Below are 25,455 nucleotides of genomic sequence, written 5' to 3' on the forward strand. Positions count from 1 at the left end.
CCAATAATGTTCTGCTTTTAGGTTTTTGGAAAGATTGCCATGGTCGATGGAACGCAAATCAACAGAAACAACAACTTCCAGACCTTCCCCCAGGCTGTGCTCCTTCTTTTTAGGTGTGTTATCTGCAGCCTTTAGAAAAATACCTTCGGTTTTTACACTTTCTGGATGTTTAATATACATCTGTTATGTCCTCCTGCTTTACAGGTGTGCCACAGGTGAGGCGTGGCAGGATATAATGCTGGCCTGTATGCCGGGGAAACTGTGTGACCCAGAGTCTGACTACAACCCCGGGGAGGAGATGACCTGTGGCAGTGGATTTGCAATAATTTATTTCATTACCTTCTACATGCTCTGTGCTTTCTTGGTACGTACATTTTCTTTACCGTGTTTAATTTCGGTTAGTTGTATTACTTTTTTCTTGTGTACGTCCTGAACAAGCACAAACACACAGGGGGAATGTTTAGTTTTTTCTGCATAAAATAGCAAAGGTTTGCCTTAAAACTATATTTGCAATGTGTTCACTCTTAACCAAAGCATTTCATGATGCCATAGTGAGCAACACTCTGTACAAGTTAGTCATGTTTTACATGAATTAGTGTTTTTTTTTTTTTTTTTTTACAACTATAAAACATGACAACAATATGTTGTAAATGTTATGATACTCTTTTCAAACTACTTTGTCCAATTCCTGCAGATCATCAATTTGTTTGTGGCTGTCATTATGGACAACTTTGACTATCTGACACGTGATTGGTCAATTCTTGGTCCTCACCACCTCGATGAATTTAAGAGGATTTGGTCAGAGTACGATCCTGAGGCAAAGTATGTGTATTGTTTGAAATATCAGCTTTCTGTCAAACTTTGTCTCTTTGACTCATTAAAATGCTGTTTCTTGTCGTGCAGAGGAAGGATCAAACATCTCGATGTGGTGACCTTGCTTCGTCGTATCCAGCCCCCTCTTGGTTTTGGTAAACTGTGTCCTCACAGAGTGGCATGCAAGGTCTCTTTTTCTCTGTTCTTATTCATTGATGTCGCTGAGGAAAAAATATATATATATTTTTCATGTTAAAAACCTGCATCTGCTTGACTTTTCCAGCGGCTGGTAGCCATGAACATGCCTCTCAACAGTGATGGGACGGTCATGTTTAATGCTACGCTGTTTGCCCTGGTGCGCACAGCTCTGAAAATAAAAACTGAAGGTATGAACTTCACATGAATGTTTTTACATGACTTTGTAGCTGTGGAGGGAAAGAAAAAGGATGAAAGGTTTTCAAATATTTTTATGAATCATCTCTGAAAAGTGTTTGAGGGATTTATTTTATCTTGCATACATTATCATATAGACGTTATAACAGACGTTATATTTTACTTGAAAAATTAAAACCATATGGTTTGTCACACAAAACTCAATTTTGTTAACATTTTTGGTTGTGATATGAAAAAAAAAGTGAAAATTGTTAGAGGTTAAACACTTTGCTAGGCACTTTATTATTCCAATAATTCATCTTGGCACAGAGTTTGTTGTCAAACTGTAATTTCTGGCTGGATTGCTGGTTTCACACAGTGTTTTCTGACATTCAGGTAACCTGGAACAGGCCAATGAAGAGCTGCGGGCCGTCATCAAGAAAATCTGGAAGAGAACCAGCATGAAGCTGCTGGACCAAGTGGTGCCTCCTGCTGGTGGTTAGTGGAACTGACTCTTATTTGTCAATAAACTCACACTTAATAAACAGCATGTAGAGAAGGACTTGCACATAAACACGATTTGCAGCCATGCTGTTCACATATTATTACTAACTGCTCTCATATGAAAGTTTGTTTGATGAAGACAAACCAATGTGTATCTGCTCTGCTCATGTTCTCCTGGTTGTCCTCTCAGCAGTTCGTCTTTTATATGTGTATTTTGTCCACACTCCTTCCTCCTGCCCCGGATGCTGATGGAGACCACTGACTATCTGCTGGGCTTTGGGTTGCATGGCCTTGTAGACCAATGTGCAGATGCATGCTTCTCTCTTTCTCTCTCTCTCTCACTAATACTCTCTGTCGCCTCTCTCTCTGCTGTCTCTCGCTCTCTGACTCGCTCTGTTGTCTGAATTTCTTGTCTTTTACTCACCGCTTGAGCTTTTACAGCTTTGTTCTCCTGTCATATATCTCTGTATCCAAAAACTCTGAAGCACTTCAGAATATTCTGAAGCAGTTCTGTTTTAGGGTGGTGGCATGGAACTAGTGTTGCCTCTCTGTCCAATCTCTGTCCCCAGCGTGCTTGTTCAAAGTGACTCAGACCCCTGCTTCAGAATGATTCTCACGCTCTCTCACACACACACACACACACACACACACACTTTAGTTCTGCAAAGAAATTTTAAAAAACAATGCAAGATAACATCCATGCACAGCCTTCAACGTAGTACTTTTTAGTATTAGGCATACATCGTGAAAAGAGATCTGACATGTATGATGCTTAAAGTAGATCTGCATGTTTGCATGTGCAAAAGTAGAACATTTATTTGCAGTGGGTTGGAATATCTGGTTGCCTTCTAGTGAAAATAGCATAGAGTTTAAACAAATTAGGTAAAAATATTTATAATAAATGCTGAAGGTTTTCCAAGATGAAAGATTTAAACCACTTCTATTTTCATAACTTCCTCAAACTATCCCAGCTTATATATAAATATATATTTTATGGTCGTGATTAAGAGTTATTCTGACTTTAAGACTTAGAGAAAAAAAAAATGTTCGGCGTTGGATTTTTTTTTTTTACTCTATTTCTATCAACCTTATGTACCTGAGAAATATATAGACATTTAAAAATTGAAGAACAAGAGAAGTTGATTAAGGTTGCTTGGAACTAATAAGGTTTTACTTAATGATATTCCTAATTTTAAGTGTAATAAATCTAAAATAAGTTCATAGCATTGTATTCATTTTTGTAAAAATGTAAACATTTACTAAAATATCTGTAATCTCGCTAACATTATGGCAAAACAGGAAGGTCTTACTGCAATGATTTATAAACTTGGCTGACTTTAAACATGTTCTGAGAAAATGTTGGTATCATTTATTAAGAAGTTAACTTATTATTCCAGCTTACACTATGAGGAAGGACAAAGTGTAACCATTTTTACATTTTTGTTGCTTGTAATTACTAACTTATTATCTGGAAGTAGTTTTAAATGGTTAAAAAAACAGATTTGTAAGAAACAGCAATTCCTTATAGGATTTCAGACTTTCAGGATGAATGACGTAAAAGAATAGGAGCATGTTGTGTCTCTTTGTCATTAATTGTAGATAAAACACAGATTCATCCCATCAGTTAAGGCGCCTTTCATTGCCTGAGTGATTACTACTACAAAGTTAACCAGAAAGTAAAATAAAATAAAATAAAAGAACCTCTGAGGTGAAAATCACTAAAAAAATACAGCCAATTCCAAGGATTTAAGACCTTTGACCAATACTATCCACCCAGATGTTAAATTTACCTTTAAAAGCAATCCACATGCAAAAACATATTCAAAAAAGTTTTTCCCCAGTTTTATATTTGGTCCACAGTTTATACACTATCGGTATGAATGTGTCTGACACACTGAGAACGCCTCCTCCATGCTCAGCTAAAACCTCAAAGGACGTGGGGGGAGGAAGGCCTCTCCTCCTCCCTCCTGGGCTGCTGTGTGTCGTGACCTGGTGACACAGGAAGCATTTGTGTGGTCTGTTCACTCAGATGATGAGGTAACCGTGGGGAAGTTCTATGCCACCTTCCTGATACAGGACTACTTTAGGAAATTCAAGAAACGTAAAGAGGAAGGCCTGGTGACTGCGCACCCTTCCCAGAACAACACAGCCATTGCCCTGCAGGTGAGTGCTTGTGTGTTTCTGTGAGAGAATAATCTGTGTGTGTGTGTGTGTGTGTGTGTGTGTGTGTGTGTGTGTGGAGTAAGAAATGATCAATAAAAACTGTGAGAATGGATCTAATAAAAGTCTGCAACATGTCTTTTTATGCATTTCACTCAGATATCATCGAGTATGCTAATGTCTGTGATTTGTGATCCAGCAGGGCGTTCATGATCTTGGTGTACAGTATGAATTTGTTACTGTGGTTTATGTCTCTCTAATTTGTGCCTTTGGTCCTCCTGTGTCTTTACATATCATACATGTTCATGTTAAGCATGTATCATTGTCTCAAGCACCACTTCATGGGTTTTCTGTGCATCACAATTCACTTCTCATATAGTTCACAAAGCTCTGGCTATTTTTGTTAATTTACTACGTTGATATATGGCTTAGGTATTTTCATATATCTTGTAATGCACAGTGTACAACAGGAAGTGCACACCATATAGTTTCTTTATCACTTTGTATTGGCAGGTGGGAAGTTATTTTAACATGCACTTATACAGAGGAAAAGTTGTTGCTGGGGAACTACAACACTTACTTTGCCACTAAATCTCAGGAAGGACACTAGATTTAAAAATCTTGATTTTTTTATTTATTTTTTTCATATTTTTTGGAGTATGCTGCACAAGGCTGTTTGATTACAGGTGATCCAACAGGGTAAAAAGCCAAAAACAAACAATGTTTAGTTCAGTTTAATGGGAAAACCCAAAGCAGATTCTTCAGTCACAAGCTTTCCCTCCTTATCAGCAGGAATCAGTGGAGCAAATTTAGCTGGAATGCCATCAGTGACACCCACAGCTTCAGCTTAACTTGTCCTCTATCATCTAATAATACTTTTACAGCTTGGGTTCTTAACCTTCCTGTTCTTAAGAGAAACTGAAGTTTTGAATTGTAAAGTGGAGCTATCTGGTTGTCAGACCAGCAATCCTTCCAAAGCAGATTTATGACATCTTAAATATTCTTTAATCTGTAAAATGTAATAGTATTTCATGCAAACACTGTTTTATGAAATTCTCCGTTGGAGCATTACATTGGACGATAACTTACACAACTGTTGAGGTATTTTTTCCACAATTCAATAAAGTTTCATATGTCATATTTCTGTGAATGAGTGCGCCTGAATTAATAGCCAGACTGAATTTCCCAGACTGAATTAATGTGGCTCCCAAATGTTTTAAGTTTGAATTAATTTTTAAAAGTCTAAAGAATATTTGTCAAATGTTCATGTGTTGAATGAAGGCGGAGGAAAAGCAGTTAAGGATTTTAATTCATGCCCTACACCTTTCAAAAACGTTTGACTTCCCTTGGGCTTGATCTTCAGGTAATGCAGATTTACACCACCGCCAAGAAATTTACTGAAATGTTTCCTACAACACACAGCAGCACGCTGGATATTTAAAATGTTCTCTTTTGCTTGGATGTGATCAGATAATCAGAACTACAGTCTAAAGGTCTGTGATCAAAGCTTAGTTCAACAATTATTTTAAGTTTTAAAAATGTGTGGGAGTTTAGTTTTATAGGGAAGATCCATTCCAACATATCTGAGAATGAGATATATTAATGTGTTTCTGTTTGAGCTTTCATAGAATCTGACTTAAAAAGAATAATGCTGAGCCAATTAAATATGGTACTGGCAAGTAAGTCTAAGATTTTTATATATACATAACATTAGCTGTAACGCTTTCAAGGTCATGTAAGAAAGGATCACACAAGTCGCATCAGAGAAACATGTAAAGGCTTTACATTGTTCTGAAACTAGATTCCAACAAACAGAATGCAATTACTCTGTTTTATGCTAAACATTAAAGCTGTAAATTTCACTCAAAAACTTTTTAAAAATCTTGTTTCTATTTGAGACATGTTAGGAAGATATTTCTCAACGTATCTAAAAAAACAAACACTTGTCTCCGTCTCTGTGTTGTCATCACCTCAGTCTGTCAGAGTTGTAAATGTCAGGTGCTGCACAGCGTAGGTGTGTGTATGCTTAGTGTGTGTGGTGGCTGTGACTGTACAGTTGAGCTGTAAGATGAACGCCGCGGCCTTCGCGCTTAGGCCTGTTGTTGTCATGATTACAGGCTGGCCTTCGCACGCTGCATGATATTGGGCCTGAAATTCGCCGAGCGATATCATGTGACCTGCAGGATGACGAGCTAGTTGACTTTATTCCAGAGGAAGACGAGGAAATTTATAGGGTAAATGATTTAACCCTGCATGAGGGGGGAAATGTTTGGTGCAAAATTTAGGTTCATGGCAATGTGTCGGTTTGTGTTTTACTGGTAATGCACAGTTTACATGTAGCTGCAAATGTACATACAGAATATTTAAAATCTAAGTTTAACAGCCTTTGCAAACTGTAAATGTTTGTTTTCCTTTGCTTCAGATGTGTTTTCCATTTTTTTCTAGGCATGGGCCAGTTTTCAGTCACTATTTTAAAAAAGCTAATGCTACTCTTGGTAAACATTTACCACTTCTCCCCTACCTGTTAGTTTCCACAGAAGCATAAAAAATGGTCAAAGGTTTATGTTAAAGCTAATTATTTTATATAAAAGCCTGAAATAGACTTTCAAATGAGACTGAAATCATTTATCTAGTTTAATAATAGCAGAATTTTAGTGAATATGTAACAGATTGTTGTTCGTTTTTAAATGTCCAAATCTGTTTTGTTGCTGAGCTTAAATTGCAAAGTTTTGTCTCGGACATTAATCAAGAGGGTCTCTTGCACAGTTAAAAAAAAAAAAAAAAAAAGTCCTTTTCTTGGGGAAAATTTTAGTATTAAAAAACATTTTTTTTTTCAGGGAAAATGTTATATTTTAAAGCATTTCCTTTTCAATTGATACAGTTATGTTCATTTCAATGAAAAAAGTGTATAAAAATCAAGCACAAGTGAGTTTGTAAATCAAACTCAGTTATCAGTTCATAACATTTTATGAGTTCAAACTTGTTCTCTGGTCTTTAAACCTGAGGTTGAATTTAGGTTTTATCCCTGGTTTTGATCAGTTCACTGATTTTATACACCACCTGCCTGTGTTACTTTAGTCAGAAGTATGCGGGCATCAAAACCAAAATGCCTAAGAAATATGGTAATATTACCCTAAAATTCCCAATGATGTAACAGTAATATACTATTGTACTTTGTGATATATTTAAGCAACAGTAGAAATCATAGTTGTATTTGTTTTAACAGAGTTCAGTTGTGTCATAAATTGTACATATTTTTATTTAAAATAGTAATTCAATAAAACTCTGGTATTTTCTTAATCATAACATCAGTTCTGGCCCATGCCTAGGTTCTTGCTTCCATCAGTTGTAATAATCTCAACAGTGCTGTCATTTTACTCGCATATCATGTCATGAACCAGCTTTTAAACCTACTTTTGCACAACATAACTCTTGAAATGACACCAGTTTTCCAGCTAAACAATATCAGTCTGTTTCTCAGCTGTTGTATGGGAGTAAGAGGCTCTTGTGGTTTTGCTTTGGACGTTCTTCTGCAGCGTAACGGCGGCCTCTTCGGTAACCACCTAATGAACGGCGGTCACCGGCGAGCCAACGGCCATCAGACCAACACCACACAGCGCCCCCTGCAGGTGCAGCCCCCGCCTCACTATGCTCACATGGAGCAGCCAGTGGGGCGCCTTTCTCGAGCTAACGCAATGGCTCACCCCAACCACCATCATCACCATCACCACCATCATCACCGCCACCACAACTCCTACGGCAAATCTCCCAAATCCACCAACATCAACTTGAACAACGCCAACATGTCCAGTCTGCCCAACGGAGGACACCATATCTACTACGAACGCGCTCCGCCAAACGGTTACCCAGGTTTACGCACCTCCTACTACGACTATAACAAGCCACGGACGCCCCAGGGTCAAAGGTAGACACGCTGATTTTTAACACTGAGATAAATTACAGCATGGAATGCACAATTAATTTATCCCGTCTTGGATTCCCATCATTGCCCCCGTCTTTCCTAACCTTTGTTTACGATATTTTTTTTTTTATATATAAAAGTGTGGATAGAATTACAAAAAAAAATACAAGAGGAGAAATCAGAGATTGCTGTTATGTTTTCTCCTTCAGACTCTTTTTTGGTGTCTTTTGCTCTGAAACTAGAAAAAGACAAAACAGTTGAACATTCAGATCAGAGGTTGGCATTTCGGCTGTTACTTTGGTTGATATCTTGTTTAGAAACAGAAGAAATCATTCTTTGTGTGACAGCTTTCTTATGCTTGAAGTGAGCACAATTATTAACACTTATAACCAAAATGTTTCTACCAAAATCTGGCAAAATACTGAGTTTTAGATTGACCAAACTACATTTCTCAGAAATTAAAATTCCAGTTGTGCACTGATTTGCCATCCAATTAATCCTAATCTGTTCCCATTAAGTAATCCATGTGCAAATCATTTGGTAGTCAGGTTTTAATTGCAAATAACTCCAATTCTTTTTTTAAGTATTAAGAATTTTGCTCATTTATGGGACTAGTGAAAAAAAAAAATTACTTTCTTATATAATTTATTAGTTTTATCTCATGGTTAAAATTTGCAACTAAATGTAAAATATGAATTACTCTTAATAATGTTAGACTAGACATCCAGTGTGGCAGCGAAGCTTTTCAACGGCATCAGGTCTTTAGATATCGCTGCCTAATTCACCGTTTTAACCTCTGGTTGATGATAGATTCCTTAATTTTATTAAAGCATTAGAAAAACTTTATAAGCGCCACAAATGATCACTTCATTCATAATAATTATCTCATAACTTACTTCTTTATATTAAGCCATTCTGAGAATAAAGTGGGTCAAAGTTTTCATCAGAGAAGCAGAAATGCTGATCTCTTCTTTCATGTTCATCTTTTTACGAAAAAATCTAAATGTTTTAATTGTACATCAGAAATATATATATATATTTATATTTTTTGCTTTTCCTCTGGTCTTAAAGGGAACTACAACAAACAGCTCAGTCGGTGTTATAATATTTTTATCAGCCTGTTGACCAAATAATGAATTTAATCAGTGACCAACATCGTATTATTCATATATTATGTTTACTTCGTTGTTGCAACATTTGAAGAGTTTCTCTTAACCCTAAATAAGTTTGAAGAGCAATTTAATTGCTTTGTCTTTATGCATGAAGAATAGGTTTTATTGAATGACCAGAAAAAGCTGAACTGCCCTTCAGCATCATTCTCTGTCCTCTTCATACATATATATAAAAATGCTGTATATGTTTATATACAGACATATATATGTCTGTATGAGACATATACATGTCCCTCCTCCTCCACCCTTTTCTCTATGTTCTCCTTTTCTCCTTCCTTACTAAAATGCTTTCTCTCAATCATCTCTCTGCTCTCTTGGACAGAAGGCGCTACTATGAGACGTATGTTAGGTATGTTGTTTTATTAGGATTTATGTCTAAAAGGCATTAAATGGGCTGTTTTTGTTTCATTTTGACATGGACGGCTGCATTCTTGCTAAGTCCATAAAATATGGTGAATATTTCCAGTTTTGTGTCTGAATCCACTTCAGCTATAGAGCAGTTCTGTCAAAGATGTAAATTATGATTTAATGTAAACACAGTGTAAAATCAGTGGTTGAAATATGAGTCATGTTATTCCTAAACACCAAAATTGCCCAGTTTATCGCAACAAGATTAACAATAAATTTCAGTTTAAGATATTATTTTTTGCTTTTTTGCTGTATTGATGTGGCTTTTTCCCTAAAATTAGTCAGTTTATTATTACTTTGCAAGTCTGATTAATCTATTGAAATACTGCCATTATTCAGCCTTATTAAAATTTACTTTGAACGTTCACACAATCATTGATATTTTACAATAATATTTTTCTGAGTGCAGTTATTTTTAATTAAGTCATTTAATAATTCTTAAAGAGCAAATCTTTTTTTATTAAATTGCTTCTGTTGTGCTACAGAAAACTTTTGGCAACAGTGTCTTCCTATAGATTTCTAAATGATTAATTAATGCTTAGTAAAAAATCCAATTTAGTGAAAATGAGTTAATAGTGAGCCTGGGTAGAAAAACAAAGTAGCATCAATTTGAGTTTGCTCTCTTTTTTGAAAAAACATTCAGGTCAAAACGTGATAGAAATTATTTTTTTCTTGTATTTCTGGTTCTGAATTTATTATTTTAATCTCAGTTGTTCAAAAGCATACAAGAAAGTTCACACTTGTCATTACTTATTAAACAAATGTTTTTAATCCTCAATAATCTGAAGTAATACTTTAAAGAAGAGTGTGTTTCATACAGCTTTGTAAGGAGCAGATAAGGTCATAAAGGCAACAACTATTTCAAGTTATTGCTGTTAGAGGTCATCAGGTTAATTTTTCTCACACAGCATTTATTTGATGGCTTCATCTTTTTTTAGTAGATACTAACAGAGATTTGGATTTAAAAATGTATTAATCCTGTGGAATCAATCATTTTAATATATCCTGATAGATAAATTTTTCGATTTGAACAAATTATGTACTTGCATTTTTCTTATTCTGTAAATTGTTCACTAAAACACATCAAGGAGAAATCAGTATAATTATTTACGGTCTGTTTTGTGACTTTACATACGTTCTCCTTTAAATATTGGTTACAAATTTTGGAGTTAATTAAATTGGCCATAATGCTGAACCTGTGATCTACAGGAAGCATCTTGAAATGTCTTTTTGATTTTATGTGGTAAATATTTAGAAGGCTAAAAGGCTTGTGTCTGCATGACAACGCATGGCCGTTGAAAAAGCAGAGTGAACACAAAAACCCTTTCGCCTGATCGTCCCTCAGGTCCCAGAGAGGAGACGGCCATCACCCCACCATCCGCAGGGAGGAGGAGATCGACGAGGATCGCTTCTCTGGGGAATATTACAGCGGAGAGGAGTTTTATGAGGAGGACAGCATGCTGTCAGGGGACAGGTGCCTCATTTTTTCATTCTCATGGTGTCGCTTACAGAGTGACGATGTATTCACTGAGGTTTTAAGTTCTGTTTTATTTTGCAAGCATCCAACGGCATGTCCAAAACATTTTTGGCTGCTGTTTGTGCAGCTTTTTTATACATTTTTTTCATCTAAACCTGCAGATATCAGACCAGTGACACGGAGTATGAAACTCCGAAAGGCTACCACCACCCTGACAGTTACTATGACGACGATGAGCAGCCTCTCTACCGGGACTCGCGGAGGTCACCAAAGAGAAGACTGCTTCCTGCCACACCTCAAGGTGCTGCATGAGGCACAAAACCTACAGTTTGTGATCAAAATGTGGAATTATGCAAAGATAAAATAGCTTATCCCTGCAAATCCTAAGCACAAGTTGGGATTTCCGAACAAATTTATGTCCATTATTAAGCAAAATGCTTCATCAAGTCTTCATGTAAAGTCTTCATATATTTTTATTAAATACAGCAATTTGTAATGCTAAGATAATAATATGTATGTAATAAAAACAACAGCAAATGACAGAAAATGACTGACTTGAATAAGTACTAAATTAAAAATATACATGTTTCAATTTAGAAATGTATTTGGAAATATCCCTCTAATTAATAAAAATATAAAATCAAAACAAATTCTTACCAAAATTTTAAAAACACGTCTAAAATAAAATATTAATACTTTTTCATTTCATGTTTGTTTTTAAACCTGAAATGATGAATTTTGAAATGCATAACTTGCTTTAATAAGAATTTTGAATATATTTCTAAAATATCAGTTAATTTAAAAACAGATATTTTCCTTATTTTGTTTTTACTTTTCCACATTAATTTTAAGTACTTTGTTTTAAACAGTGGCATAATTGTTTGCTCCTTAAGTAAAAGTGTTGAGCTTTTATTTAATAACATTTTCCATGCATTGTACAAAAAGATTTTAGCCTGTGTGTGCAACCAGTTTTCATTCCCAAACGGAAAAAATAGGAAATAAAACCTGTTTTGGATGAATAAAAGTTCAAATTGTTTTGAACAATTTATGTAATTCCACTTTTTGTCTCATTCGTTCAGGTCACAGAAGGCCTTCCTTTAACTTTGAGTGTTTGCGCAGACAAAGTAGCCAGGATGAGCTTCCACATCAGCGTACTGCTCTACCACTGCACCTTATGCAGCATCAGGTAATTCATGACTGCTTTCATTTTGTGTTTCAGACATTTCAGTTCTGACAGAAATAATCTCTTTAGATGGTCTTGGACCAGAGCTGCCACATTTCCTGTCTGCATGAAATGTTTTCATCTCCTCACCGCTCAGGTAATGGCTGTAGCAGGCCTGGACTCCAGCAGAGCCCACTGCCTCTCCCCCACCCGCTCCACTCGCTCCTGGGCCACACCTCCCGCCACCCCGGCCAGTAAAGACCAGTCGCCGTACTACACCCCCCTCATCCGGGTGGACCGTCCTCACAGGGAGAGCATCTCTGGCAGCCACGTGTCTGTGCGCAAGAGCTCCTGGTACACAGACGATCCAGAGTATTCCCAAAGGACGTATTCGCCCATCCACCTGCAGGTTCCCCCGGAGTACCACCACCAGTACCACCAGAAGAGAGGCAGCGCCACCAGCCTTGTAGAAGCAGTCAGTGTCAAGCCGGTTTTATGTTGTTGCACATCCAAACGTGGATGTATTTTATTAGGATTTCATGTGATAGATTAACAGAAAGTAGCAAAAAATCGAAATGTACACGGTTTTCTAATTTAGGTAACAATCTGAAATGTGTAAAATGCATTTCTATTGAACCCTTTTTTCCCCTGACACACCTAAGTAAAAAGTAGAGCAATCATCTGCCTTTAAAAGTCGGTTTATTAGTAACTCTGGAGGAGCTGCAGAAATCCTCAGGTGGGAGAATCTGTTGGCAGGAAATCTAAAGATTGTGCACAAATCCGACCACTACAAACCGATAAGATGAGATGAGAACTTTATTGTCCTTAGAATAGAAATGTAGTTTACATAATCTGTCAGATGCCTCCCATAAAAAACATGTCACACAACATCATAAACATTCATCATTATAATTTATAAACAAAGCTACAGTTTGATCTCCACTGGGTATTTTATTGATTGTTTTATGGAATATGGCAAAAAGACGTTTTTGCATCTGTTCCTTCTGTAACACGCCACACTGACTCGCCTCTCAGACGGCAAAAGTTCAAATTCATCGCTGAACACATGGAAGTAAAGGAAGAAAAGCACTTTGGAAAGGCAACTTTAGGACGTAATCTTGCAGTTTAATGTAGGAAACACAACAAACATGAGAAAATGTGAATCAGATGAGACCATGTTTGTACTTTTTATTACATGCAACTCTTTGTGTGGCATAAAACAAACATACAGTCACTATCTATTACAAAACGGTTTAGGTTAAAGCATATTCATGTGTTAGCATGGCCTAATCAAAGTCCACACCTAAATATAACAGAGAGTAGGTGGCAAACTTAAAAAGTGATGTTCACAGATGCTCTCTTTGAAATCTGATTCAATTGAAATAAAAATAAATCAAACAACACGAGTGATCGCCTGTGATTTCACTGTGTTGTTTTTATTGACAGTAAGAAAGTTTAAGGAACACAAATACATTTTTAACAAACTTTAGTTTTAGTAGAATTGTAAAAAGCTAGACATTTTTACCTTTTTTTTTTCAGACTGAAAAAAAAAAAAAAAAAAAAACATTTAAAAAACAAAATAACATTTCCTTCTCTTTCTGCCCTGCAGGTTTTGATATCAGAGGGTCTCGGGAGATACGCCAAGGATCCCAAGTTTGTTGCTGCCACAAAGCACGAGATCGCAGATGCATGTGAGATGACAATAGACGAGATGGAGAGTGCAGCCAGCCACCTGCTGAGCGAAGGGATCGCCCCCGGCATCAACGGGGTCAACGTGTTTCCCCTTCTGGCCCCCAGGGACTACGAGCTGCCGGACACCGGAGCCAGTTACAGCGACGAGGAGCCAGAGACCGAACCCAGAGCTCCTTACGAAGAGGACCTGGCTGACGAGATGATCTGCATTACGACTTTATAGCATTAGCTGGAAGATCTGCAGATCTGACTTGGGTACAATCTGGAACATTTAAATAAAAAAAAAAAGAAATGCATCTGTTGGCTCCGACCAAAAGAAGTGCCTTTTACACAGAGCAGAAAAAAAAAGGCATACGGGAGGAAGAAGCGCCATAGAAGTCCTGAACGTTGAGATCTCCTCCTGCCAGCAGAGGAGGCAAGAGACTGAAACTCTCTGAGGAAGATCTTCACCTGGAGGGAACACAGCCTGCAGACGGCTGGAGGCCAGGCCGCTGACGCCAGGGAGAGAGAGAGAGAGACGCTCTGCAGGGAGGGTCTCTACAGGTGATGACAATCAGATGTATGATGTCATTACCTCAGTCACTTTATTAAGGTTCGGCATATCATGCAAGTTTTCAATGCAAGCATAGTGAGGCATATCTAGACATGTAGTCTTTAGGGGAAAATCAGAGCTTGGTCCGTTTGTCGTTTGAGGCAGGTTGTCTTAGGATCGCTGGAGCTGATCGAAAATGTCGAGTCGTAACAGATTATGCAGGAATTAACTGTCCTACTTTTAGCATCATTCAACTTTAGCTGTGTGTGTTTAACGAAACAAAAGCATTTGGAGTAAATGCACTAGCAGGCAGGTTATTTTAAACATTTAAGAATAGCCTGGTTAATATTTCTTAGTTGATATGCTGTAAATTGTATAATATAACAAGAGAAACTTTGTAAAGAGATAACTCTATATTTTGTAATTATGTATCATTTAAAAGATCAGCAATATGAACCCTTGTGACTCCTGTTATTCTATAAAAGGAAACTTGCATTATTTTAATGAGGTACTATGATATTTAAACGCCTTTTGTTTTGTGCTAAAATGCACACTTTATTTTGCCTATAAAACATTTTTAGATGCTCTACTATGGTTACACACCTGCACAATATATTCAAAAGACTTCCTAAAATGGGGTAAACACACATTGGTTTTTGTAAAGCGGAGCGTTTTCTGCAGTCGAAGTGTCTGAGGAGTACCTATGTTTGGATATTTTGTGTCGTGTGTACATGAATTTAAATGCATCCATGCATAAACATTGCTGCTTTCTTTGTTGGTTTTCGAATCAAACTTTAGTTTGTCAGCCCCTGATGAAATGCCTTTTTTTTTTTGCTGCTGAAAGAACTAAAACTTGGACAAACTGATATGTGTGCGGCCCATGCTGGGCTTGGTATAAAACTCCACACTCCACAGGGACTTCTCTGCCTTTATGTACCGTGTTTTGCAAAAACTTTTTATGCCCTTTGAATGTTTTCACATTTGGACACATTTCAATCAATGACCTCTATATTTTATTTTATTCTATTTTTTATGGGATAGACCAAAACAGCACGGTTCATAGTTGTGGAAGGAAAATTAGACGTGGGTTTATCTTTTCTTCACATAAAAAAATCTGAAATGTATAAAATGCATTTGCATTCAGACCCCATGAATCAATACTTTATTGACAAACCTTTTTGCAGCAATTAGTGTCGAGTCTTTGATCAGTCCAATTGAATTTACGGTGCAGCGTCGCAATAGCATCTAAATCAACTTGAGTCTGGACTTCGACTTTCACTAATGTTCAGTAAGAAGCATCTGAGGTGTTTAGGTAACTGATGAATTAATGCAGGGATTAAATTACGCACAGATGAACTCTAATTACAATTAATAGGCGACTTCTGAAGGCTGTCGGTTGAACTAGATTTGTTTTGGGGACACCGGAGCAAAAGAGGCTAAACATTACTCTGGTCAACAGCAAAGGAGTTGTCTCGGGTTTTTCAAATGTTTTAGGGTCATTTTGTTGTCCTGAATCCAAAAACCACGTTGGTTTTGCTCAATCGGGTCAACTTTCTGAACTATGGATGCATCAGAATGCATAACTTGTTCTAACAAATGGATTGGGTTTCCTGAGAATCTGGGATCAATGATTGATGAGACGGAGAATTATTTCAGTTTACATGTACTTACCCTTACCAGTGTTTGTTATTCAATCTACAGAAATCCAACTTTGTGACATTTAACTTGAACAAGTTTTTTTGAGAAATATATGAGAAATATTAACGGAAATGAGCTGATAATGTCACAAAAAGGAATCAATTTAGTCAGAAGATCAGATTTCTCTAAATTATTAGAATAAAATCCTGACCTGATTGAGAAAAATTGACGTCATTTTTGGATTCAGTGGTACAAAAATAATCCTAATTCTGCTGAAAAAGCATAGACAACTTCCAAAGAACATTCTTTTGTAACCCAGTGTTATTATCTACTGTGGGGAAATGAACAATTCCTTCCTCTTCACAGGAGCTACTTTGTGTTGGTCTGCCACATACAGTTGGAAAAAAACACGTTTCTTGTTCTAATGTGACAAAGTGTGAATAACTTCAGTGGGCATGGATGCTTTTTCAAGGCTCTACGGTTTGTGAGGGCTTGCGGCTGCAGGCCAGTGATGCTCGTGTTCACGGTGGAACAGCAGGGGGCGCACTGGTGCCAGAAAGGCTGGGTGGTGCAAAGCAATAACCCCGTCCGCACCGTTTTCTCTCTCCCCGCCCAGTTTCTTGCATACAGTTTATACCTCGTTGGCAACTCTGACGACATATCAGTGTGTCAACATATCTGTTCGCACAGCGTGGAGACTTTAAATGAGTTTTACTGGGGGGTGTCCTTCCCCCCCCCCCCCCTTTTATAACAGCTCAACTTCTTCTGTGTTTCATCAGTTGTCATTCAAGTATCAAAACGTAGAGTTGAACTTTCCACAGGTGATGTTTAAGGTTCCTGTGACGTGTTGCTCATGAGCACTTGGTTCGTCGGTGGGTGTCCTCTCAATCTGAATGCTGTCTTGAACGTTGAGGTTTTCCACTTTGTGTGCACATTGAAAGGGCTCTTTGAATTGTTTGTGAGTTTCAAACAAAAAAAAGTGTGTTCTAGTCCTTTTTTTGTTGGTGGCTAAAAGGACCAATGCACATAAAAGGCACATTGTACTATGTGTAGCAATTACAGAACTAATGAACTGAAGATATGCATTATTTTGTAAAGACTTTTAAAAAGTTGTTTTGAAACTAAAGATAAAGAGAACTTACTTTTACCTCATGTCAGGGAATTCCTGAGAAAAGAAAATGATTTGGTTAAGTCTATACCAATGGTATTTAAATATTAGCACATAGCTGTTTGTCTTTGCACAAGTAAATGTATAGTGCTTTTTGTTTCTCCTTTTTCTAAACAGATTTGTGTATTAAGGTGAGGCAATTTTTGTACTTTTTGTGACCGTGCATATGGTTTAGTGGAATCTGTATCTGTCATTTACACCTCACCTCTAAATGCTGGGAATGAAAGAGTATTAAAAAAAATATTTTCAAGGTGCACTGTTCCTCTGTCTCACAGGTATGGAAAAAAAAATAACAGAAAAAAATACCAGTTTACAGAGAAACACATATTCATTGAAACATTTTTGTTAGTTTTTCCTTCATCTTGTTACGGTTATTATTCTTACTATAACGGTTATTAATGTTCAGAAATCTGTATTAAAATAGAAGATAATGTAAAATATGTACAAACATATGGGATGACCCATGGTAATGTTCTCTACTTGAAAGTCTTGACATTTCCTCAATGTTTTTATTCAGTAAAACATCATTTCTCTCAGTAGCAAATGCTTTAATACATATTTAAATCCTCTAGATTTTGTATCGATGCATTTTTTTGTATTTTGTTTTTTCTTTTTCATTTTATTTTGGCCTTGACTTCATTTGATATTTTATTTTCTATCATCAATAAATAAATTTATGCTGAATTAATGTTCTCGCTTATTTGTCACTCAGTTTTTGTTTTGTCTTTATTGCAGATTTAAAAAAACAAAAAAAAAAAACAAAGATGACCGCAGAACACTAATTTATTGATGTGCTTAATGCAAAAAATCTGGTTATAATATTTCAACTGGGAGCCACTTTATTTGTAGACACGGCTTCCACGGTGGTTGTCGCCTCTGACGCCTCGTCTTCCTCCACCGTCTCCTTCCTGCAGAGCAGGAAGGGCACCGCGTACTTACGAAACTATAAAACAAGCAAACAAAAAAACAAACATACACAGTTATTAACATCTTACATGTAAGTCAGTGGACATCGGTTTCAGACTGTAGGACAGTTTTAAACATGCAGCATGAAGCTCCCATAAGCTAATGCTGAGCCTTGTGTACGCTCAGTGCCTCGTCTCTTTCCTGGAATAAAAATAATGTGGATCTAATTCGTCCTCTTTAAAGAAAACCAAAGAGACGCATTAACTACGCTCATTATTTTTCTTTCTTATCTCCTCTCTGCTTCTTTCCTGGCTTTATCCAGAGGGAAAATATGTCTTCTGAGAGCTATTTTCTTCCTTCACAGAAAAATAGCTCTGTTTTTATTATTTTACTATTTAGCTGAATTTCTCTGAAGTCACTGATGGAGGTTGGTTCTGTTTTTCTTCCCCAAAGAAATTAATTGTCACTCATGTCGTCTGTGCGTCGTCATTTGTGTCCAGCTGTTGCTGCTTATACCCTGTTTGCAGATGTTTTCCTACCTTTTAAAAGTATTCAGTCAGTACTTCAATGTTTATTTATGTTTATTTCCTATGTAAAGCCCTGACAGAGTATTTGTGTCTCTTATTGTGATGTTTTTCTTACCCAGTAGAAAGTATGTGTGGCCGTGTTTCCTTTGTATTTATTTATGCAGCAGGTTATATTATAAATAAAAATGTAACAGTTTTTCTCAGAGTAGAAGAACTCCAACAGTTATACGTTAAAATTATGATGCAGCACTAAAAACACTAAGCCTGTTTTTAACTTGAAGTACATCGGAAGCATGATTTCTCCAGCACGATGTCTGTGTTATGTGTCTTATCACCACTAGATGGGGTTGATGAGCTTTTACAAAAGCAGCTGAGGATTTATAGCTGATTTACAATCCCCGTTCTAATTGTTAGAATAATCAAAGTGTGGTTTTAAGTCACCTGTTTGTTGAGCAAGATGTAGATGATGGGATTGTACGCAGTGCTGCTTTTCGCCAGGTAAACCGGCAGCGATCCCACCAGCGGATGAATCTTTGCATCAGGTCTGCAGACTACAAACATGGCCAGACTGGCGTACGGGAGCCAGGCGACCAGGAATGACAACACCATCAGAATCACCATGGACGCCACCTTCATCTCCCCTTTAGCTACTGCTCCTCCCTCCACACAGGCCATCTTTGAAACCTGCAACACAGGGATGATTAGTGACTGACAAGCCAAGGCCCGTGAGCTGTGAAAACAGCTGTTTTTATTTTAATAAATGATCCTCGTAATAATAAAAATCAAAAACAAAGATATTTGTGATACAGGTTAGCATTTGTTAGTAATTGAATGATTAATTTCATCTCAGAGACATGGTGTTGTGTCCCCAAGAAATTGAATGAAATGTATAAAAAAAGACAAGAAACTGATAAAAGCAAACTGAAAAGACCATCAATTGTGAGGTTAATTTTGAATTAATAATTGCACTAAGGTTCAGAAATCTGCTGAAAAAAAACATCTGAAACAAAATGGTAAACATGTCACCATGACGATTAATAATTAGCAACATTTCAGGGCATCAAATGATGATAATCATTCAAAAGTTAAAAGGGAGAAAGATTTACTGTGTAGATTGGAGACAATTTTAAATTTTTCAAAGTAAAATTTAATTTATGTGTAGACTACTTCTCTTTGTTCACTCCACATCAATTTTATGTGTTTTCTCTCTTGGCATTTTGTAACTGCGTTGTATTTCTTTCTTTATTATGCTCTTAACTGAGCGAGGTGATTATCTGAAGTTGTTCCTCATCATATTTCTTTATAAGAACAAAGTATGGCTTCTAAAGTGCTGATGCAGGAGGGGCATTAAACCATAAAAGAAACATTTTGGATCTCAGACATACCCACATTGGTCTTTTGGGACGAGAAACGTCTCACCTGGTGTAACGTCCACAGCAGTTTTGCATACGAAACCAGGATCAGAGTGAGAGGAAAGGCAAAACACACAGCAAAGTATGCAATGAGGTAGGAGACGTTGTTGGGGTCTGTGTTGTGCCAGTCTGGTGCGCAGCTCGTCCCGACTCCCTCCAGGTCGTACCTGCCCCAGCCAAAGAGCGGGGGCAAGTTCCAGGCAAGAGACCAGAGCCAGGACAAGACTATGCCTCCGACAGCATGCTTCTTCTGGAAGGTTATCTGTCCCAGAGGCTTGCACACCACAAACATCCTCTCCACTGCAATCAGAGCCACTGTGCACAGGGACGTGACGCCTGCAGAGCAAGAAAAGCTGATAAAACCAGTCAACTAAGGTGAGCCGGTTCCTGAACTGCTCCACTCTTTAGACTCACCACACAAGGACACAGTGAAGCCCTCCACCACACAGCCTGCCCTTCCCAGGGAGAAGTACCCCTGGGCGTTGTTCACCACCGACAGCACCCCCCCGGTCATCGCTGTGCCCAGGTCGGCTGCGGCCATGTTCACCAGAGCGTAGTTGAGCGGCTGCCTCAGCTGCTTGTGCATGAGGGACACGATGATCACTGTACCGTTCAGCACAATGGCAGGAATGGTAAAAAAGGCCATGATGACGGAGAGCACGACGAAGCCCGCTCGTGACAGAGGGGGCTCCTCCATGTAGAACGAAGCGTTTGGCTGCATTGCTGCAAAGCAGGGAAAAAAAGGGGTCCGACTCTGTGTTTCCTTTTTAAGTCAGAGTTGCCAGATCTTCAGCAACTCTCTGACTGAATGAGACGGCTGGGATTAGACGGCTGGAATAAATCCTTTGGATCTGGAGTTAGGAAAGAGTAATTCCTTCAAATGATCATCCCTGATCCCTCACCTTTCGCTTGATTGCAGAGAGGTTTAAACAGGATGCTCCAGGCTGGATTAATGTCAGCTCCTACAGCCAGCACTCCGCCAAACCCCACAGTGGGTTGCAGAGATCACCTTCTGCTCATCTCATAACTTATTTGACGTATAATCCCTTCTCTCTGATTCTGATCATTATTGTTAAGTTTTGTGCCTCTTTTCAAAGATTTATCCATTAATGCGAATTGAGGCTCATTTTGAGTTGATTCAAGTTTAATATCTGGTTTGTTTCTTTGTGGTTTAGTGGAAGAGACATTTTGGTCCTTATCAAGCATCTTTTATTATTTACATTTTCAACTAAAACTGTTTCTAGTAACCATTTCCTGATGCATGCAGATCAACACATTTCTGCTTCACTTGAATATCATCTTACTTTGTTTTTCCTCTTTGGCCTTGTGTGTCTTATCATATCTGCAGCTCTCTGATCAGCTTTATAAAAGAAAAGTAAAGCTTTACTCAAAGTGAATTACTGAAAACATATTTTAGAAACTGAATCTGAAGCCATGAAGCTTAAAAAAGAAAAGAGAAACTGGATCTGGCAAAAAATACTTGTAATATATTAACCAAATCTATTGAAATCATAAGCATGTTTTCTTCATGTAGTGAAATAAAAGACTGCTCAGTTTTGTTTTCTATAATAATTGAACAAATGTAGAAATTAAAACTCTTATTCATATAAAAACAGGGAAGCTGTATAACTGAAACTGCTCTAAACCTCCCAGGTGTTTTGAAATGTTTGGGTTTCTGCTTATTACTTTTGGATAAAGTTCTCAAATCATCTGTTTAGCAGGACTGCAGAAATAAAAATGCCACTAAAAGTAAAATCTGATTGAAAATATCCATCATACACATGATCTCAAAGAGTTACTGGATAGCTGCCAATGGATGTAAACCATGCAGTGTTTTTAAGACACACTCTTTTGTGATTTCAGCAGATTAACCATAAAACAGGTGAAGGAAGTGAATTGTATTTGAAGTATTAGAGCAAAGATAAAGGAACTGGCTGGAAAGTGACGATCTGGCATGAAAGCAGAAGCAGCCTGATCTGATGCTTCTACAGAAGTAGCTGCATTTTTCTCATTGAGATAATAAATGTGCTTAAACTCCTTGGATTTACTTCAAACTATTGATCCAGCATCTGTCTTGCACTCTTTGTATATCTTTTTACTTTATGTTGATCCTGTCTGCTCCTCAGTAAACAACTGTGTGCTGCTGTAGACCCACATGGTCGTACTATTAGTTCCCAAACCAGTTACCAAACTCACATTGCATTGTGTTATATTTAGCCCGTAAAGCTCCGATGACCCGTCCGCATCACACACGCCGTCGGCGCTTCGACTCGTTTGACTCGATCATGTAATCCACAGTGGGGTGAACGCTGGAAGTGGTTTGTGTGGAGTAAACCACAGCCGCTGGAGATTTGAGGTGAGGTTAAGCCCGTAGATTTAACAAGAGGTGTCCGAAGTTTCACCTTCTAAGAGGTTTATGTTCAATCAAGTCAAGATGGGGATTATAACTGCAAGGGTTCAAAACAGGCTAATGGTTCAAGACTGTTTGCCTCTAATTATAAAGCGAAGCATAACAGACCTCAAAATTAGATTACCTTTATGTTAATCTCTTAACAATGACTTTTTTGTCTTTCTTTTTTGTGAAGATGATCTACAAGTCAGTGCAAAGCGTTGAGCAAAGATCACTGGCTTCATAGTTAAAGACAAATCAAAGTGTGCAGACTAATTATAGGAATTGTAAAATTGATTTTACTGATATTATTTTACTGTCAGCAAGAAGAGATCAGCCAAGTAGACTGGGATTTAAAAATATCTTTGTGTGAAACAATGATAGACTGAAAACTTTAATGTGTCTTAAATACAAGTGAATCAGTGAACATTTAAAATAAATTTTAAAATATGGCAAAAACAACAAATGATAATACGAGTGTATGTTTTGTTTTGAAATATAGTAAGCTAATATTGGCAGACGGATGGACTGATGGTGCCTTTGTCTACAAAGTCTTGAAGTTTCTGTTCATGCCTTTTGTAAAAAAAGAAAAAAAAAAAGAAAAAAAAAGTTGTTTACCAGAATGTAAAATAATTGAGTGTTTAATGGGGAAAAGGGGGCAAACGTGAGGAAAAACAACCTTGTTGTTTAACTGTTGGATTAATCAAGATAATGGGTTTATGCTAAAGCCAAGAAAAACAAAGGGGGTGATGAACACAGGCTTGTTTGAACCAATATAGACATGCTTTAAACCAACTCTAAAGACCTTAACACAGAGAAATGGTGCCTCTCTGCTGTGTTATGCGACTAAACGCTGTGTTTAGTTGAGAATTATTCATGCAGTGGGTTCAGCACCATGGACAGCAGCCATACTTTCCTGCAGAAAGATCGTCTAAAGCTCATCTGACGTAAAACCTGAGAGAGAGATGAGTTAAACAAATGAATGTGTGTAGCTCACATTGAAAAGTGAGTTAATACGAGCTGCAATTTTAGAGGTGTCTCAGCTTTAAAACAAAAAACGATTTTACTCAACTGCTCTGAAAGAAAGCTAATTTAAAACCGTATTTCTGAGAGTGAGTGTCGATTAAAAGCCTCTAGACAAAAAAATAACAAAAAAAAAAAAAAAACAGCAACCCTGGTGAGTCATTGACTTGGTTTGCTCAAGGACACATCAGCATGACTGTCCAATCAGTCTTATCTACAGCGGCTCCAATAAAACCCTCCTCACTTCTGTGACTGAGAGATGTTTTTATTTGATGGCCTTTTGGTTAATTAAAACATTTTAGGAGTCGGTGTGAAGCTCAGGCCGCCGGTCAGAGAAGACGCTGGATGATATTGTCCGTCATCCAACATTCAGGTGGCTTATCGGCACGTCCCAGGCAGCAATGGGGCCCCTCACAACTTTGATGTACGATGCAATTACGAGTCTAATAAAAGCCTCAAGTGGAAACAAGGTTCCTGTGGAGGGTGAAGGCGGTGGGCTGTGTACGGAAGGAGGAAAGAGAGGCGCTGCATCAACCCGTCTGATGCCCCGACGTGATTATCGCCGTATAATCAGCGTTTACAGTGCAGGACGATGGGGACGTCTTCCGGTATGATTGAATAATGGGGCACTGGAGCTGTTTTCATACATGAGGAGTCGCGACACTGCAGTGCGCCAGCAGCAGTGCTGGGATCTGCATAGAAAAGTCGCTGTTGGGTGACAAGGCTGGCCCAAGTGATTAATTAAGACTTCAGCCAATCACGGGTAATGCACATTGATAATGCAAATCTGCATCCTTTTTCACAAGGGCTCTTATCTTCTGCTTATAGTTGTTTCTCTGTAGCTACAGCCGCGTCCCGGTAAATCTGAATGTCGTGGAAACGTTTATTTGTTTCCGGAAGTCATTTCAAAAGTGTTAAATAATACAAAGAATAATTAAGCACGGCTTCATATTTTTATGCATGTTTATTTTTTGTTGATTTTAAGGATTATGGCCTACATAAAAATAAAACGTAAAAACACAGAAAGAAAGAGACCGTTCTGTTTCTTTCTGTATGTCTTGAAGCAATCACATTAAACACTATAGTGAGGTTTCTGTTGTCACTGTTGCTTGTCCACAATTTCTCTATACACTTTTTCCTTTCACCTAACTTTCCCCTAAATGTGCTTGGACTCTGTGAACAGCCAGTTTCTTTATAAGTTTTGTCTTGTGAAATGGACAACCACCAAGTCAGAAGATTTACTGGCTTTTTTTAGGTTGTCCTCCTGTGAACCATAGTTACCAGAATGATCAAAAATGAATGCTTGAAATACTCTGTAAGTAATGAAAATATATAATGCATGAGTTCACAGGACACTGGTAATCTTGGGTTTGCAAATGAAAGCCAAAACACAATTTCAGGAGTTTTATTTATGTTTTTTTGTTTGTTTGTTTTGTTTTTTTTAATTCTGACTTTGGAAAAACCCTAATAGTTTAACATTATGGTTTTAAAGTACCTATTTACTTAAAGTCAGCAGATTTTATATGTTGAAAATGTTTTATAGTTTTTTTTTCAGTGTTTTTTTCTAATCCCCTACAAAATTTATTGTAAGAAACATGTAAATATTGTGACTTTTCTATTTTTGACCTGCTGTAAACACAGGGAATTGGTAATATTTGAGGAAGGGGCCTGAGTGACAGACATTCATTATAGGGGGATTATAAAGTAAATTGCAAGAAACATATTTATTAAAATGAGTATCATGCAGCTCTTGAAACTTTTCCTGCCTTGACATTGTCCTTCTGCAGCCCCCCCTTGATGATGGCACTGTTTAACACTCTTTTCTCTCTCTCTCCCATTTTTGCAGCAGAGCTGTAGTCCTCACCAGATATCTGCAGCCTCATTATCTCCCACAGAGACTTTTATACTAAAGTAAATTACCATCAGTCCAATATGGTTTCCAGTTTTAACTTTATGTTCAGAAACATTTATAGCCCATAGACTGTTTTTTTAACCAAAAATAGCAAAAGGAAGTATAACTTCTGGTCAGATTAAAGAGATCCCTTTGTAAAATCCTTGTTTGGTTTTGTTTTGTTTTTTTTTTCTCAGTTATGGGCAGACATCTAGGAGTATTAGGGGAATCATATGCATCAACTTTAGGACAGAGATGTTTAGTCTAAGTGAGACTGCAAACATTTA

The 25,455-nt window shown here is 37.5% G+C and overlaps 2 protein-coding genes across 17 annotated transcripts in view; one reads left to right on the forward strand and one right to left on the reverse strand.

Moving 5' to 3' along the window:
- The window catches only part of cacna1da (calcium channel, voltage-dependent, L type, alpha 1D subunit, a), an 80,196-nt gene extending 62,859 nt beyond the window's left edge, over positions 1-17,337 (forward strand). For 12 of the 16 annotated variants that reach the window (XM_015028730.1, XM_015028732.1, XM_015028734.1 and 9 more), the window contains 15 exons: positions 22-113; positions 205-364; positions 695-822; positions 904-1,000; positions 1,097-1,199; positions 1,582-1,683; positions 3,719-3,852; positions 5,967-6,083; positions 7,386-7,774; positions 9,266-9,292; positions 10,697-10,825; positions 10,990-11,129; positions 11,908-12,014; positions 12,148-12,465; positions 13,600-17,337. In XM_015028730.1, coding sequence (XP_014884216.1) covers positions 22-113; positions 205-364; positions 695-822; positions 904-1,000; positions 1,097-1,199; positions 1,582-1,683; positions 3,719-3,852; positions 5,967-6,083; positions 7,386-7,774; positions 9,266-9,292; positions 10,697-10,825; positions 10,990-11,129; positions 11,908-12,014; positions 12,148-12,465; positions 13,600-13,905 — 2,349 coding nt within the window. In that variant the 3' untranslated portion in view covers positions 13,906-17,337. The remainder of the gene's footprint in view (positions 1-21; positions 114-204; positions 365-694; positions 823-903; positions 1,001-1,096; positions 1,200-1,581; positions 1,684-3,718; positions 3,853-5,966; positions 6,084-7,385; positions 7,775-9,265; positions 9,293-10,696; positions 10,826-10,989; positions 11,130-11,907; positions 12,015-12,147; positions 12,466-13,599) is intronic. The other 4 variants (XM_015028733.1, XM_015028742.1, XM_015028731.1 and 1 more) reach the window with 3 other exon arrangements.
- Positions 17,338-17,802: 465 nt separating this feature from the next.
- Positions 17,803-20,612, reverse strand: LOC106945183 (parapinopsin-like). The gene is made up of 4 exons (XM_015028685.1): positions 20,280-20,612; positions 19,873-20,201; positions 18,895-19,137; positions 17,803-17,963 (listed from the first exon to the last, which is right to left on the reverse strand). The coding sequence occupies exons 1-4, from the start codon at positions 20,584-20,586 to the stop codon at positions 17,844-17,846; spliced, it is 999 nt and encodes a 332-aa protein (XP_014884171.1). The 5' UTR covers positions 20,587-20,612; the 3' UTR covers positions 17,803-17,843.
- Between the last annotated feature and the right edge of the window lie 4,843 nt (positions 20,613-25,455).

This window comes from Poecilia latipinna, unplaced genomic scaffold (assembly GCF_001443285.1).
Source record: "Poecilia latipinna isolate Pla-1442-1.1 unplaced genomic scaffold, P_latipinna-1.0 Scaffold133, whole genome shotgun sequence".
Taxonomy (NCBI): domain Eukaryota; kingdom Metazoa; phylum Chordata; class Actinopteri; order Cyprinodontiformes; family Poeciliidae; genus Poecilia; species Poecilia latipinna.

What these genes read in the sequence shown, in the direction of transcription:
- LOC106945183 (XM_015028685.1), bottom strand. Translation starts at nt 20,586, where the DNA reads ATGCAGCCAAACGCTTCGTTCTACATGGAGGAGCCCCCTCTGTCACGA. An exon ending in TGCTGTGGACGTTACACCAG is followed by an intron (nt 19,138 to 19,872) that starts GTGAGACGTTTC and finishes CCTGTGTTGCAG; the next exon opens with GTTTCAAAGATGGCCTGTGT. An exon ending in ACATCTTGCTCAACAAACAG is followed by an intron (nt 17,964 to 18,894) that starts GTGACTTAAAAC and finishes CTTGTTTTATAG; the next exon opens with TTTCGTAAGTACGCGGTGCC.